Source organism: Symphalangus syndactylus, chromosome 8, assembly GCF_028878055.3.
Source record: "Symphalangus syndactylus isolate Jambi chromosome 8, NHGRI_mSymSyn1-v2.1_pri, whole genome shotgun sequence".
NCBI lineage: Eukaryota > Metazoa > Chordata > Mammalia > Primates > Hylobatidae > Symphalangus > Symphalangus syndactylus.
Window position 1 is genome coordinate 93,153,503 of NC_072430.2, and position 13,153 is coordinate 93,166,655.

At 34.5% G+C, this 13,153-nt stretch overlaps 1 protein-coding gene across 1 annotated transcript in view; it reads right to left on the minus strand.

The window, feature by feature from the left end:
- Positions 1–1,322: 1,322 nt before the first annotated feature.
- The window catches only part of COL5A2 (collagen type V alpha 2 chain), a 387,742-nt gene continuing 375,911 nt past the window's right edge, over positions 1,323–13,153 (minus strand). Inside the window, exons 57-63 of the mRNA XM_055289974.2 lie at positions 11,928–12,035; positions 11,498–11,551; positions 10,365–10,472; positions 8,068–8,359; positions 5,413–5,600; positions 3,710–3,949; positions 1,323–3,017 (exon numbers count right to left, since the gene is read on the minus strand). Coding sequence (XP_055145949.1) covers positions 2,871–3,017; positions 3,710–3,949; positions 5,413–5,600; positions 8,068–8,359; positions 10,365–10,472; positions 11,498–11,551; positions 11,928–12,035 — 1,137 coding nt within the window. The 3' untranslated portion in view covers positions 1,323–2,870. The remainder of the gene's footprint in view (positions 3,018–3,709; positions 3,950–5,412; positions 5,601–8,067; positions 8,360–10,364; positions 10,473–11,497; positions 11,552–11,927; positions 12,036–13,153) is intronic.

Sequence of the window (13,153 nt, forward strand, 5' to 3'; positions counted from 1 at the left end):
GAGCACAGAGTAACGGAGACAGTGGTGTAAGGAAGCCTGGGAAGAAGGCAGGAGTCAGGTCATGCCAGTACCTCATAGTTTGAAGATTTTTGTCTTTATCCTAGAAGCTACCACTGAAGCTTTTTATAATAATGAGTGCGTGTGTGTTGTGTTAGCTAGGGTGGCGGGGGGGAGTGGGAGGTGATATATTCAGATTTTTATTTCAAATTGATTTCTCTGGCTGTAGTGAGAAGAATGGATCAGAAGAGGGCAAGAGCGGATGCCTGAAAACCTGTCGGAGCCTATTGAAAAAGTTCGGGCGACACAATGATTACGTGGACAAGGATAGCGGCAGTGGAGATCAAGAGAAGGATATGATCTTAGGGAATATTATGGGGCAGAATTGGAAATATTTAAGAAGGACAGGACTCTGGCATGGTCTGAGAGAGAGAGAGAGAGAGGTGACAAAAATGACTCTCAGGTTTCTGGCCTGCCTAAATGGATAGATAATGAGGCTATTGTCTTTTTTAAAATTTCTGTTGATTTTGAGAATTTTCATTTGTATTTTCTAAATAAATCAACAATAAATGTATGCCACCATCCTCCCCAAATGTAGATTATTTCACTTTTTCTACTGTAGAATTTGAGGTGTCTATGGGACATGAAAGTAAAGAAATCCACTGACAGGTCTAATATATAGGCAAGAAATCTGAGAGCTTTGGAATGGTCTGGGCAGGCTTTTATCGGTAGCATTCCCAAAATCCAAATAAGAACTGTTATTTCCGTAGTTGGGAATTGTTAGTGTTTGTGACTTAATAGTATTACCACATATTTCTGATTCATCTATATGAACTTATATAATCTGTATAGTTTGGACTTGAAGGAAGTAAAACAAAACTCACACATGTATTCAGGCATATAAATACTCAAATTGAAGACATACAGGTCAAAATATAACCAGTTTAGGGGAAAATGATGTTGTAAACTAAATATTGAAAACAAAACTGTAAACAATTAGGCTAAATTCATATGTGATAACTTTGAGACATATGTTTTATTATTACAGTTTATTCAGTCATGAAAAATCTATTGCTTGCCCTTTTTATCAATAATAGTACTCTGACATTTTTAAGGACAGAAGCAGTGATAATTGGTGTCATGTTGCCTTTGTGGGTAATGTTGTAGATAGATTTTCATTTATAAGCCAGTACATACATGATAGAAGGTATCTGTTGTATCTTTTAAACAAATGGCAAACAAAGTATACCATCACATCTCCTTTTTACTACTGGAAATGAAACAGATCTAATATGGTCAAAGGAATTTCACAAAACAAAAACCACTGACATGACAAAAGCGTGCATTTAATTTGATGCTTTGCAGAGATACATGACCAAAGTTGTGTGCATGGCTTGTCTTTTGGGATGGTCTCAGCTGTTTATTTTAAAAGAAAAAAATTAAAATAGAGCCAACAAATGCAATTAAGAAAAAAAAAGTTTTGAGACACAAGGGGATCTACATGTTCTGGTCTAAGAAGCATGCAAGTATTACAAAGCACTCCAGATACAGTATGACAGAGGAACAGTGAACAAGCATTGGAACGATGCTCTTTCTTTCAGAAATGGAAGTCTAACAGTTATGTTTTCACAATGGTAGTGATTTAACCATCTTTATTTTTAAAGAATTTTATAGGAAGAATTTTAGCACCATCATTAAAGGAAAAATAATAATACCTTTTTTAGCCCTGCCTATCTCCAGTCTTGGAATAATAACAGAAGCATAGCACCTTTCAGTATCTAAAATACAAACAAGAATAGTAAGTCCGTCCCAGCTTCTAGAGATGAGGTAGCTCATGCTAAGAAATGTTGGGTCATTTTTCCTATGAAAGTTCAAAGGCCAAATGGTCTAATTCCAATCATCACATTTGATTAGAGTCAGCTCCACAACTCAGTTTCTAGATCTTTTTCTTCATTATAGGCTTCAGGATGATGAGATTGTACATGTGGAAGAGTCTCAACTTAGAGTCCTTGGACGTTTGTTTGTTCCATATGTCAATTATTTTGCATTCAATATCTTCTTAAATAAGAAAGTGTAAATGTATTAAATGGTATATACTAGTGTGACTTCTATCAATATTGATAGATTGAGTCAAGAGGAGAAAGATATCTTTAAATTTGAATGAGAAAGATGTCTAAACTTATAGTCTTTTACAAAAATTTAAGAAGTCAAAGTAAATTCACTTTGTTCTCCAAAATGCCACTGAATATATACTATTTAAAAATTCTATTTAAGACAGTGAGAAACTGGTGTTTTATTTTTAAGGTTCTCCTTAAAGAGTCTCGATTATAGTTACACAATATCAAGACATGCATGTAGGTCTCAATCACAAGTTAAACATTTAAGCTCATTTTTAATTGACAATCTTGGAATGAGAGGTCACAAAAGGGTACTAATTTTTTTCAACTGCAGCCAAGCAAAATAAACATGTGTTGTGGCTCTATATACCCCACTCTTTAAGCTACCTGCCAGGAAGAAGAATTTCCTCATAAATACTAAGCAACATTTTCATTACACTGAAATAAATTGAAGAAAACGGAGATTTATTTATTCAATCAGTTTACTTTCTGCAAAGGTGGTCATTGTCATTGATCATCTTAAACCTAAACTGCTGTATTGAAAAATATTTAAAATCAATTCAAACTTGAGGACTGTAAGTAAAATAAATATTCTGAAGGATAAGGAGGCCAGGCACTTAAGACCATATATACAACGCTGATGCAGGATCAGCCATTACTTCAAGAGTCTCAGGATCAACTTCAAACAGTCAAAGTTCTTGTGAATGGTGGTGGTCATTGATGGTGGTGCTCACTGTCGATGTATCTTGGCTTACTTTACACAAAACAAACTGGTCCAATTTCAACGCCGAATTCCTGGTCTGTGCCGCCAACATCCACAGGAGCAAGATCTATGATGGGCAAGCGTGCCACATTCTGTGTTCTATATTCAAAGACAGTCTTGCCCACATTTCCATTTCGCTTCTGAAATTAAATGATGCAATGGGTTAAACGTACATACAATTTTTTCCAAGTATGTTAGACAGCAACCTTCCCAGACAACTTTTATAATGCAAAGGCAATAATTTTTAGAGTACTACTTAAAAGAAAGGAATGAAGACATAAAGTGAGATATTAGTGTACTTATGTAACAGAATTTCTTTCATGCTTTAAGTAAATTTCCTTGGTTCTTCTGCAGCTTCCCAAATGGTCACTAGCAACGTAAATTATGAAAGCTTTTTTGTTTTTCACAAATGAAACTATAATTCACTATTCAGTATTATTTTTGTTTTATATCTCAATATGCAAGCGGGGAGAATTACAAATTGTTAGAAAAAATAAAGTATCTTGGATTACACATTTTAGAAATGAGGAATTTTAAGCATAGGACTGAGATTCAGTAAGTTAAATAACTTGGAAAAGAACCAAAGAAAGTCTTCAGAAGAATTGGATCAGATCTTAGGGATCCAGTTCTTTCTTTACTATATGGATTCAAACCTCTATCATGCTTCATGTGCTAACATGCACTCAAGTTTACACAAAGGAATGACTATAAACAAACTGCTATTGTGCTCATACACAAGGTAAAATTTCCCCCAGTTCCAGTGCCATAATGGTATTTTTAACAAAAATATTTTTTTCTTCAACGATATCAACGTAGATCGAAAAGTACTTACAGAGCAAGTGTCTTGAAGAACGATATACCGGAATCTAATATTTCCCTCTGCTTTGATATCTAAGTCATTTGCCCCTTTGAGAACCACAGCTTTTTTGAGGTTCTTAGCTTGATCATCCATGTATCCTACACTGTTTTTACAGATGTAAGTAATGTTCTGGGAGGCTTCTTTTGATAAAAGGCGCAAGAAAGTCATCTGAGTAATGGCTGTATTAGGTGACTGGTGGTCTCCATAAGCAAACTAGAAAACAAAGAGTCTTTGTCATACACAAGACTGAAGTGTTTCATAATGCCTTACACATGTATAGATAAATATATAAATTGATTTCAGATAAATCAATTTTGAAGAGTATTACTTTAATTCTTGTCATAAAGCAAGCTATTCTACCTGTACATATAAACATGTCTTAAAATGTCTATGAATACTCAAAACAACCTCTGTCCTTACTAACCCAGACAAAGGGTAATGAAACCAATAATAACAGTAATTCACCAGAACAAGCATAAGTATTTTTAAATCTGCTTCACTCACGTATCAAAAATAACTCATTTTTATTGCCAATTATAATAAAAATTAGAATTAACTAGTAGTATAAAATCTTTTTACCCCAACCATTATATAATTGTAGGAAATACATATTAAAAGTTTTCCATGCGCTAACAAAAATAATCAAAAAATCTTTTCTAGAGACTCTTTCCTACTCACCTTCTACTTTTAGCTTTGGTTTCAGCACTCCCACCTGGGGCTTTTATTTTACATATTATATTAGCTAAATTATATTTCAACTATTTATATTTAAAATTTAAAATGTTGTGCTCATTAAATAATGATAGATAACAGCTTATCTTGTATACACCCATAATGTTCTCATATAGTGTTTATTCTGAATGTGATTTCTAGGAAAAGGTCAGAAGCAGAAGTGAGAAGAAAATTTCAATTAGGCTGCCATAAAGAGATGCAGAATGAAATATTCTCATTGCAACAGGCAGTGGAAAGGCCAGACAGTTGTCTGAACACCAGACCATGACAGAAACAGGGTAGACTGGGACTCAGAAAAATATCAATAGACCTCATAACATTACAAAAATGCCTTAAGTTTAAATAGTACTAAAAAGTTTACAAAATAATTCAATTATTTAAACATTATTATAGCAGTTATCTAATATTAATTTACCATCTATCTCATAGTACAAGAGACCTTAAACTAAGAATTTTATATCCACATGGAAACTATGGAATAAATATTATCACCCTTACTTTAAACTGGCAAAAACGAGTCTCCAAAAAGTTCAGAGACTTTATAAGGCCCCAAAGTCAGTACGTGATCCCGGTGAGGTAACCAGGTCTCCTGAAGCTGAATATACGGAAATAACTGTTTATCAACTGTGGCAATATAGTTTATCCCTTCTGGTACACTGCACAGTCCATGTCACATACATTAGAGAAACTTACAGTAAAAATAATTACTTTTCTATATTTCATCAATGAGAAAATTTTTAATTCAAAATTTATGTTAACTTGACTCATAGCAAAACCTTGTTTATGCAATGGTATTACAATTTTAACTGAGACTATATCACTTCAAAATAAACACGGTAAAATAAGCCTGGTTAAAAAAAATAGCAAAGTCCTAAATAAATCAAAAATATGTAATAAGCAGTAAAAAGTAAAGAATACAATTTTAAGTAAGCATATTAAATTACCTGAGACCCTCTGTTCATATCAAGACCATACCAAACAGGTTTATTGTCAGGAGATTTACTGGCCCACCAGGTTTTACGTGGTACACTGGATGGGTTTGCTGAAATACATGTTTCTCCTGTTTCCATGTTGCAGTAAACTTTGATTGCATCTTCAACAGATCCTTGGTTAGGATCAATCCAGTATTCACCTATTTTTCAAAATAGAAATTTTACTAAATAAAGACAATCTCAATCATGATTATAAGTCTCCAAAAGAATTAACAGAGGGTTTGAAAATATATACGCACTGATTAAGGATTCTTTTAAGCAAGAGTGCCCCTTTTATGCATTGGGGGCCTTTCTACATTCTAGTCGCTATTGTAAGGTTGTAAGGCGCTTTGCCAAACCATGTACTTAAGGCTCAAAACATCCATGTGAAGGAAATATCATTACCCCCATTTTATAGATGAGAAAACAATACCGAAAAGAGACAATCTACAGTAAGTGGCTTTACCAAAATAGATGTGTTTCCAATATTTTAAAGCAAATTAGAATTAGTATAACAAAATAATGTAAATAATGTAATAAAATAATGTAAAATAATGTAACATCAAAACTATGAGTAAAGGTAATAAATGAGTTGAATTACAATTAGAATGCTATGAATCATTTCATTGGCTCTTTTTAAAATTACTCTTCTCATATATAAGAGATTCTTAAAACAGGAAATACCAAGGCAGTGCTTGGTGGTAGGCATACAGTCAAATACACAATTTAATATGCATTTGCATATATGGGTGTGTGTGTATATATATTTGTGTGTATATTATATAAACAATATGTGAGAATTGCATTTTAAATGAAATGAAAGTGCCAGAATGTAATGTATAGAGTTAATAAAATTGTCCTTTCTTCAATGATAATAATTTTAGCTATTCCTGTCAATGTTATTTCAAAGTTAACTTAAATTCTTAAGCTCTTTGTAGCTCATTTGTCTCCGGTGACTTAGGATCCCTCTTCTCTAGATCGTATTGAATTAAAATGACAGAATAAGGTAAACTTTAAGCCTGGTACATGCAGCTAAGGCAGAACAACTATTTGATTCCAAAATGTCTTGGAACCTCATAATAATATAATCCTGCCAGGAGAGATTCCAAAAGACTCATAGAACATTAAACTACATGAAAGGAATTACATATTTAAATGTGGGAAATATATGCTTGATGATCAAACAGTATGTTAACATGAAGACACTTATAGGTCATGCAATTAAATAAATATTTTGAACAATACTTAAGCAAGTATTTTCCACATTTCCACGAAATGCTTTTACTCCACAAAAATATCAATATTTAAAGATTTCTGGATGGAAATGGAACCACCATCATGAAACTTGATTATTAATAGGATATATCATCTATTATACTACATTTTTTTAAAAAGTTAACTTTTATTTTAGATACAAGGGGTACCTGTGCAGATTTGTTACTTGGGGATATTGTATGATGCTGAGGTTTGGGGTACAGATCCTGTCACCCAAGTAGTGAGCATAGTATCCAACAGGTAATTTCTCAACCCTCGCTCCCATCTACACCCTCCCCCCCGTAGTAGCCTGCAGTGTTTATGGTTTCATATTTATGTCCATGTGTGCTCACTAGCTCTTACTTATTAAGTGAGAACATATGATATCTGGTTTTCTGTTCCTGCATTAATTTGCTTAGGATTATAGTTTCCTGCTGCATCCATGTGGCTGCAAAGGATATGATTTCATTCTTTTTTATGGCCACATAATGTTCTATCACATATATGTACCACATTTTCTTTATCCAATCTACCAAACATCTGGGTCAATTTCATGTCTTTGCTACTGTGAATAGCACAGTGATGAATATACAAATCCATGGGTCTTTTTGGAAGAATGATTTATTTTCCTTTGGTATATACCGAGTCACAGGATTGCTGGGTCAAATGGTAGTTCTGCTTTAAGTTCTTTGAGAAATCTCCAGACTGCTTTCCACAGTGGCTGAACTAATTTACATTCCCACCAATAAGTGTATAAGCATTCCCTTTTCTCCAAAGCCTTGTCAGCATCTGTTGTTTTGTGACTTTTTTTTTTTTTTGAGACAGTCTCGCTCTGTCACCCAGGCAGTGGCACTATCTCAACTCACAGGCAAGCTCTGCCTCCCGGGTTCATGCCATTCTCCTGCCTCAGCCTCCCGAGTAGCTGGGACTACAGACCCCCGCCACCATGCCTGGCTAATTTTTTGTATTTTTAGTAGAGACGGGGTTTCATCATGTTAGCCAGGATGGTCTCGATCTCCTGACCTCATGATCTGCCCGCCTCGGCCTCCCAAAGTGCTGGGATTACAGGCGTGAGCCACCGCACCCAGCCTGTTTTGTGACTTTTTAATGACAGCCATTCTGAGTCATGTGAGATGGTATCTCATTGTGGCTTTGATTGTCATTTCTCTGATAATTAGTGATGCTGAGCATTTTTTTAATGTTTTCACAAAATTGACTGTTTCCACCATTAAACTATAAGCTCCAGGATATGTTTACTATTTTTATCTCAAATCTATCACTAAGTAGAAAGTCAGTAACATATTTTGGAATGCAGTTGAGAATAAAACAATCAGAAACAATGGGTTTTTCTCACATGGGCTGCTGTCTACTCACCACTCTGCTTTGCGGAATGGCAAAGCTTTAGGTCATCACATGTGCGGGCTGGGTGCTTTTTTGAGCCATCGGGGCTGCGCATGGTTTCAATCTGACTACTGAGCGACTTCAGGGTAGCATGAACCCCTGGGTCCGTTTTGTTTTTGTCATCAGGAGCTGCCTGATCTTCAGTAAACTCAGGAAGTGGATCTGGCATGCTGTCATCGTAGTGCCCCATGATATCCCCAAGAGCAGCTGTAAGGTGGCCAGGGGGACCTGGAGGGCCAGGTGGGCCAGGCTCACCAGGAGGGCCCTAATTAAAAAGAGACCGGAAAGACATTTAACACATGTTTTACTTAACTGGTAGAACTTGGTTCATAGGGAGTTCCAATGAGACACTCCAATTTGACAGTAAAGGGAGATCTATGACTTGCGCCCTTTCGTAACTAGATGTGGGTGGTCTAACAGGCTGTAACATTCAAGGATGAGAAATGATGCCCAACCATTTTTCAGGCAACAGATCTTCAAGTCAGCATCCAAGATAAATAAAGATCAAAGCGCAAAATATTTGCTCAGGTGTTTACCTTGAAGATACAACATATTTTATGTTAATAGCATGCAGATATGTGTGTTCATTTGCAAACTATTTTGGTCAAGGTACAACCAAAATGTTTTAAAAGTGTTTTTGGACAGAAGCTGAACAAAGCATGCGGGGTAATGGTGGCTGCTGGTTCTATAAGATTACATGTCAATAACAAGAAAATATCCACAAGAGAATTAAACTCCTACTTCTAAATGAGAGGGAGAGAAACACAGGAGGTCCTTTTATGTGCATTAATTCCTGTACAGATAAAAATTATCTGTCCTAAGAAAAATTGAAGAAATAGTCTTGGTTTTTAGAGACAAGGTCTTGCTACTATGTTGCCCAGGTTGGATTCAAACTGCTGGCTCAAGCAATCCTCCCACCTTGACCTCCTGAATAGCTAGAATTACAGGTGTGTGCCAAGGTGCCCAGTTTTCCTTAGCCTTTGAATTGACATAAATAAGGAGCCCTCCCGCTTTTTTTTTTTTTTTTTTTTTTTTGCCAAATAAGACACACTGAAATGAGAGCGAGATAAGCACAAAAGGTGGCAGAGACTACGAAATGGATCCTCTCTATTAATTCCCTTCTGCACTTCCCCAAGGAAGAACTCAGCAACTTGAAAGAACCAGGTGACAACCTGAAGAGACACACAGTCCACATCTCATGTAGAGAGCAAGATCTGGGAGCAAGAACTCTCCAGAAGGCTAGAGTTCTACTATTGGCTCTGCCACTTGTTATATGGCTCCAGACAAGTTGCATTTACCTTCAGTGCCAATGTTTCCTCACTCTCAAAGGGCTGTTACATAATTTTTTTTCTTTCTGTCTCTAAGGTCATATATTGAGTCCATGCATTCCTTTACACTAATTTTAGGAGAAAAGACTTTTTTCTAATATATCAAGGACCACTGAATCACAAAGTAAAGTCAATCAACAGCCACATAAGCCGAAGGTATTCCAATTCTCTAGCTGTTTCCTATTCACAGTTAGAGAAATAAATGAGTAGAAAACATTTCTCTTGTCCATAGGAAATATAAGACTATTTGATCCGCATAAGAAGTAAATATGGCTTAACAGTATTGCTCGGAAGGGCAAAGGAAAAGTAAGGAAGAAAAGGTAAAGAAGACCAATGAGGAAGAAACACCAGAGAGAGAAGCATAAGCTCATATACAAACATGCACATGAGTACACCTGTGCATGGAAGATGTATGAAGATGTTTCCCAGACCTGAGAAGCAAGGATCTAACTAACATAGTATACAGCTTTGTATCATCCTGAAGTCAACACTACTGAAACTTCTTACAGAAAGTTTTAATCAAAGTCCTCCCTGAATGTTTTCGATGGAGAAAAATTTCAATTTCATACTCTTCATTGTCCAGCATTTTTATGGAGTTTTTATGAAGTAATAACTATACCTCACAAACATTTAAAATATTGCCCTTAAGAGCAAATCATTGTTTTCATTACTTTAATTATAAATACAATTATAACTTGTTCTTTGCTCTTATTAGTATCATATTATGTTAATGTCTGGGTAGGTTGGACTCTGATTTTATGTGCTCTAACTTATCTGTATTAAAATACTTGAAATAGTTACTTATACTCTTGTGTGACTTCTAGGTTTGTTTTCAGGGTCCCTTAAGTCTCTTGTCAATTGGGCTGCACAGACATTTCTTGGACGGAATCTGAGCTATTGAAATGAGCAGCATTTCTTGCATGTAAACCCTTGTGACTTTACCTCAGGTCCTGCTTCTCCTACACTGCCTCGTACACCTGGAGGTCCAATTGGCCCAAGTGGCCCAGGGTTTCCTTCTTTACCCGAAGGACCAACTGGGCCTGGAGGACCCTGCAAGAAACAAAGACTGTAGTTTAGATTCTATGAAGAAAAAATTTTACAATGCCTTTCTCTAATCAAAGAACTATTTTACATATGGAGCTGTTACAGTGATTTCTAAGATTCATTTTCTTACTGATTAATAAGTGAACTTCTGGTACTTTGTAACATTTATGATTTCATCACATAAGAATTTTCCATTATCCATGCATGGTAAAAGACAAATATGAGTTTACATCTTTAATGGACTAATCACCTACTTTTATTGGTAGTAACTTTCATTAAACCTCACATATTATAAACTTAGACATTCAATTAACTTGAAATAAGAAAATGACAGAAGTTGGAGTGTTTAAGTGAAATTTCTGTGCTTATGCCTCAGAATATCATCTGGTACTATTATTCTCAATTTTATGTATGATTTGTTTACATTGTATTCAGATATACCAAGATTTTTTAAATTATTTTTTCTAATTTTTTCTACAAAATGTTTTCGATTTTCCTAAATAATTATGTATACCAATTTTCTTATGCCATCAATGACTTATTACAAGCAACATTAATACTAATGGAGAATTTCTAAAAGCTTCAACTATTGGCTTCATTTTATTATTTACTTCCAAATTAGCCTTATGTAAACTACTTCTGAGGAATTATCACAATTACTTAAAAGACAAAATATATTCACCTTCAAAATCTGTCTCCACTTCATAGCAAATTCTATTATATCATCTCAAAAAGTGAAAGTTTAATAGAAATTTAAATTAACACAATGTAACAAAATGAACTAACAGTGGAATATATCCAAATCCTAGATAAGAAATTTTAATGCGGGCCCATGAGGTAATATATCATATTCAAGACGTTTCTACTTAAAATTAATTGCTAAATAGCTTGTCTCATATGTGTGTTGCCAACCTCAGAGAAGACGAGCCAACTCCAGCTTCAATACCATGAAAATGATACTCAAGCATTAGCAGTACATCAACAAAGGCATTATTATTTACACCTGCAACTTATTACTTTTTGTTACTTACTCTTGGGCCAAATGGTCCAGGGATTCCAGCACTTCCTTGTTCACCATTTGGACCCTAAGTAGGAATACAATAAAAAATGTTGCCAAAATATTTGGATCCTGCATTGTGCCAATCTCAAAAATGTGCTATCATTGACTTTAGCAGCATAAACTACTTTGAAAAAGTCATCAATCTCTGCAATGTCTACATGAGTTGACCAATGTTAAAGACACCTGTAGGAGGAACAGTGCTTATAGCTTCTGCTTTATTTCTTCCCTACAAAATTTAGTTTATTATTGGCAATTATCACTTGTTATTCATCAAGATATTCTTTGAACTGAAAATAAGATACAAACATATCCACCTATTTTATAGACGGATAAACATTCATGTCAAGATACCCGTGTATTTTCAACTGCAGGGCAGAATAATACTTAAAGGAATAACTTACAGGAGGGCCAGGAAGACCCTGAAGACCAGTAAAGCCTCTGTGGCCCTTCTGACCTCTGTCGCCTCGGTCTCCATGATCACCTTTGTCACCACGAGGTCCTTGGGGTCCCTAGAAATAGAGATATGGCATGAAAATTACTTGCTACATATTATTGTTGAGACTAAAATTTACTAAAATTTTACTTTTTATAATTGTATTTGCTACAATTTTGAACATGGTATTTTATATGGATTAATATATTTACTTATCTAAATAGTATTAGACCTAGAAATTTCTGTTTATTTTTCCCAAGGAATGGTAGGTAATCACTGAAAAAAGATACATAACAATACTTTTCTAATGATTTATTTTTTAAATGTTTATCTTACATTCATACTAAAATTAGATATTTTTGTTTGATCTAGCCTATCCGAAATGTTTTTTAAAGATTATGTTTCACATATTTAGTTGATATTATTATATAAAAATATTGCTACCATATATAGATGCTTTTAAATTAAAACATTTCATACTTGCCATGTGTAACAATGAAATTATTTTACATTTACATATGCAAATAAACTAGCTGGATATGACAGCTGCAACTATATTAAGAAATTGGCAAAAACTTGCTTGAACAAATTAAACAGAAATATCATCTTTAAGCCACTTTCCTCTAAAGAACAAAGCAACTCTTAAGTTATCCCATATCTGCAATATCTGTAACCAAATCCAGTGATCTTGATGCTGAGAAACTACAAAGAAAGCCATAGTTAAGGATCTTATTTTGAGATAGAAGCTATACCCAGAGAAGGGGTGAAAATTATCTGATCAATCTCAGATGTTTTGTTATTGTCGTTGGTGGTGTTGGTTTTGTTTTGTTTTGTTTTAAGTCCTGGGAAATTAAAAACAGCTCCAGGAAAACAGTGGTTCACAGTAAACTGACAAGTGGCATACAGTCATCTACTATAGAACTGGATTCTGTTGCTTTTAGTGTTTTCCCAAAATATAATTGAATCCCTATTTATCTGATTTTGGAAGATGACTGCAATCATCAAATCAACTGGCTCTCAGGTTAATTTTTCTCTTATTGTTTTGATTTTGAATTTATATTTCCTAATTATCATACAGTATAGGGACCCATTTATAATAAAAATAAGATGATTTCAGTAGCTTTTACATATTTTATATAACAATGTAAATTTAAATACTATCAAAATCAGTCTGAAGTTTTTCATAATGTTTGA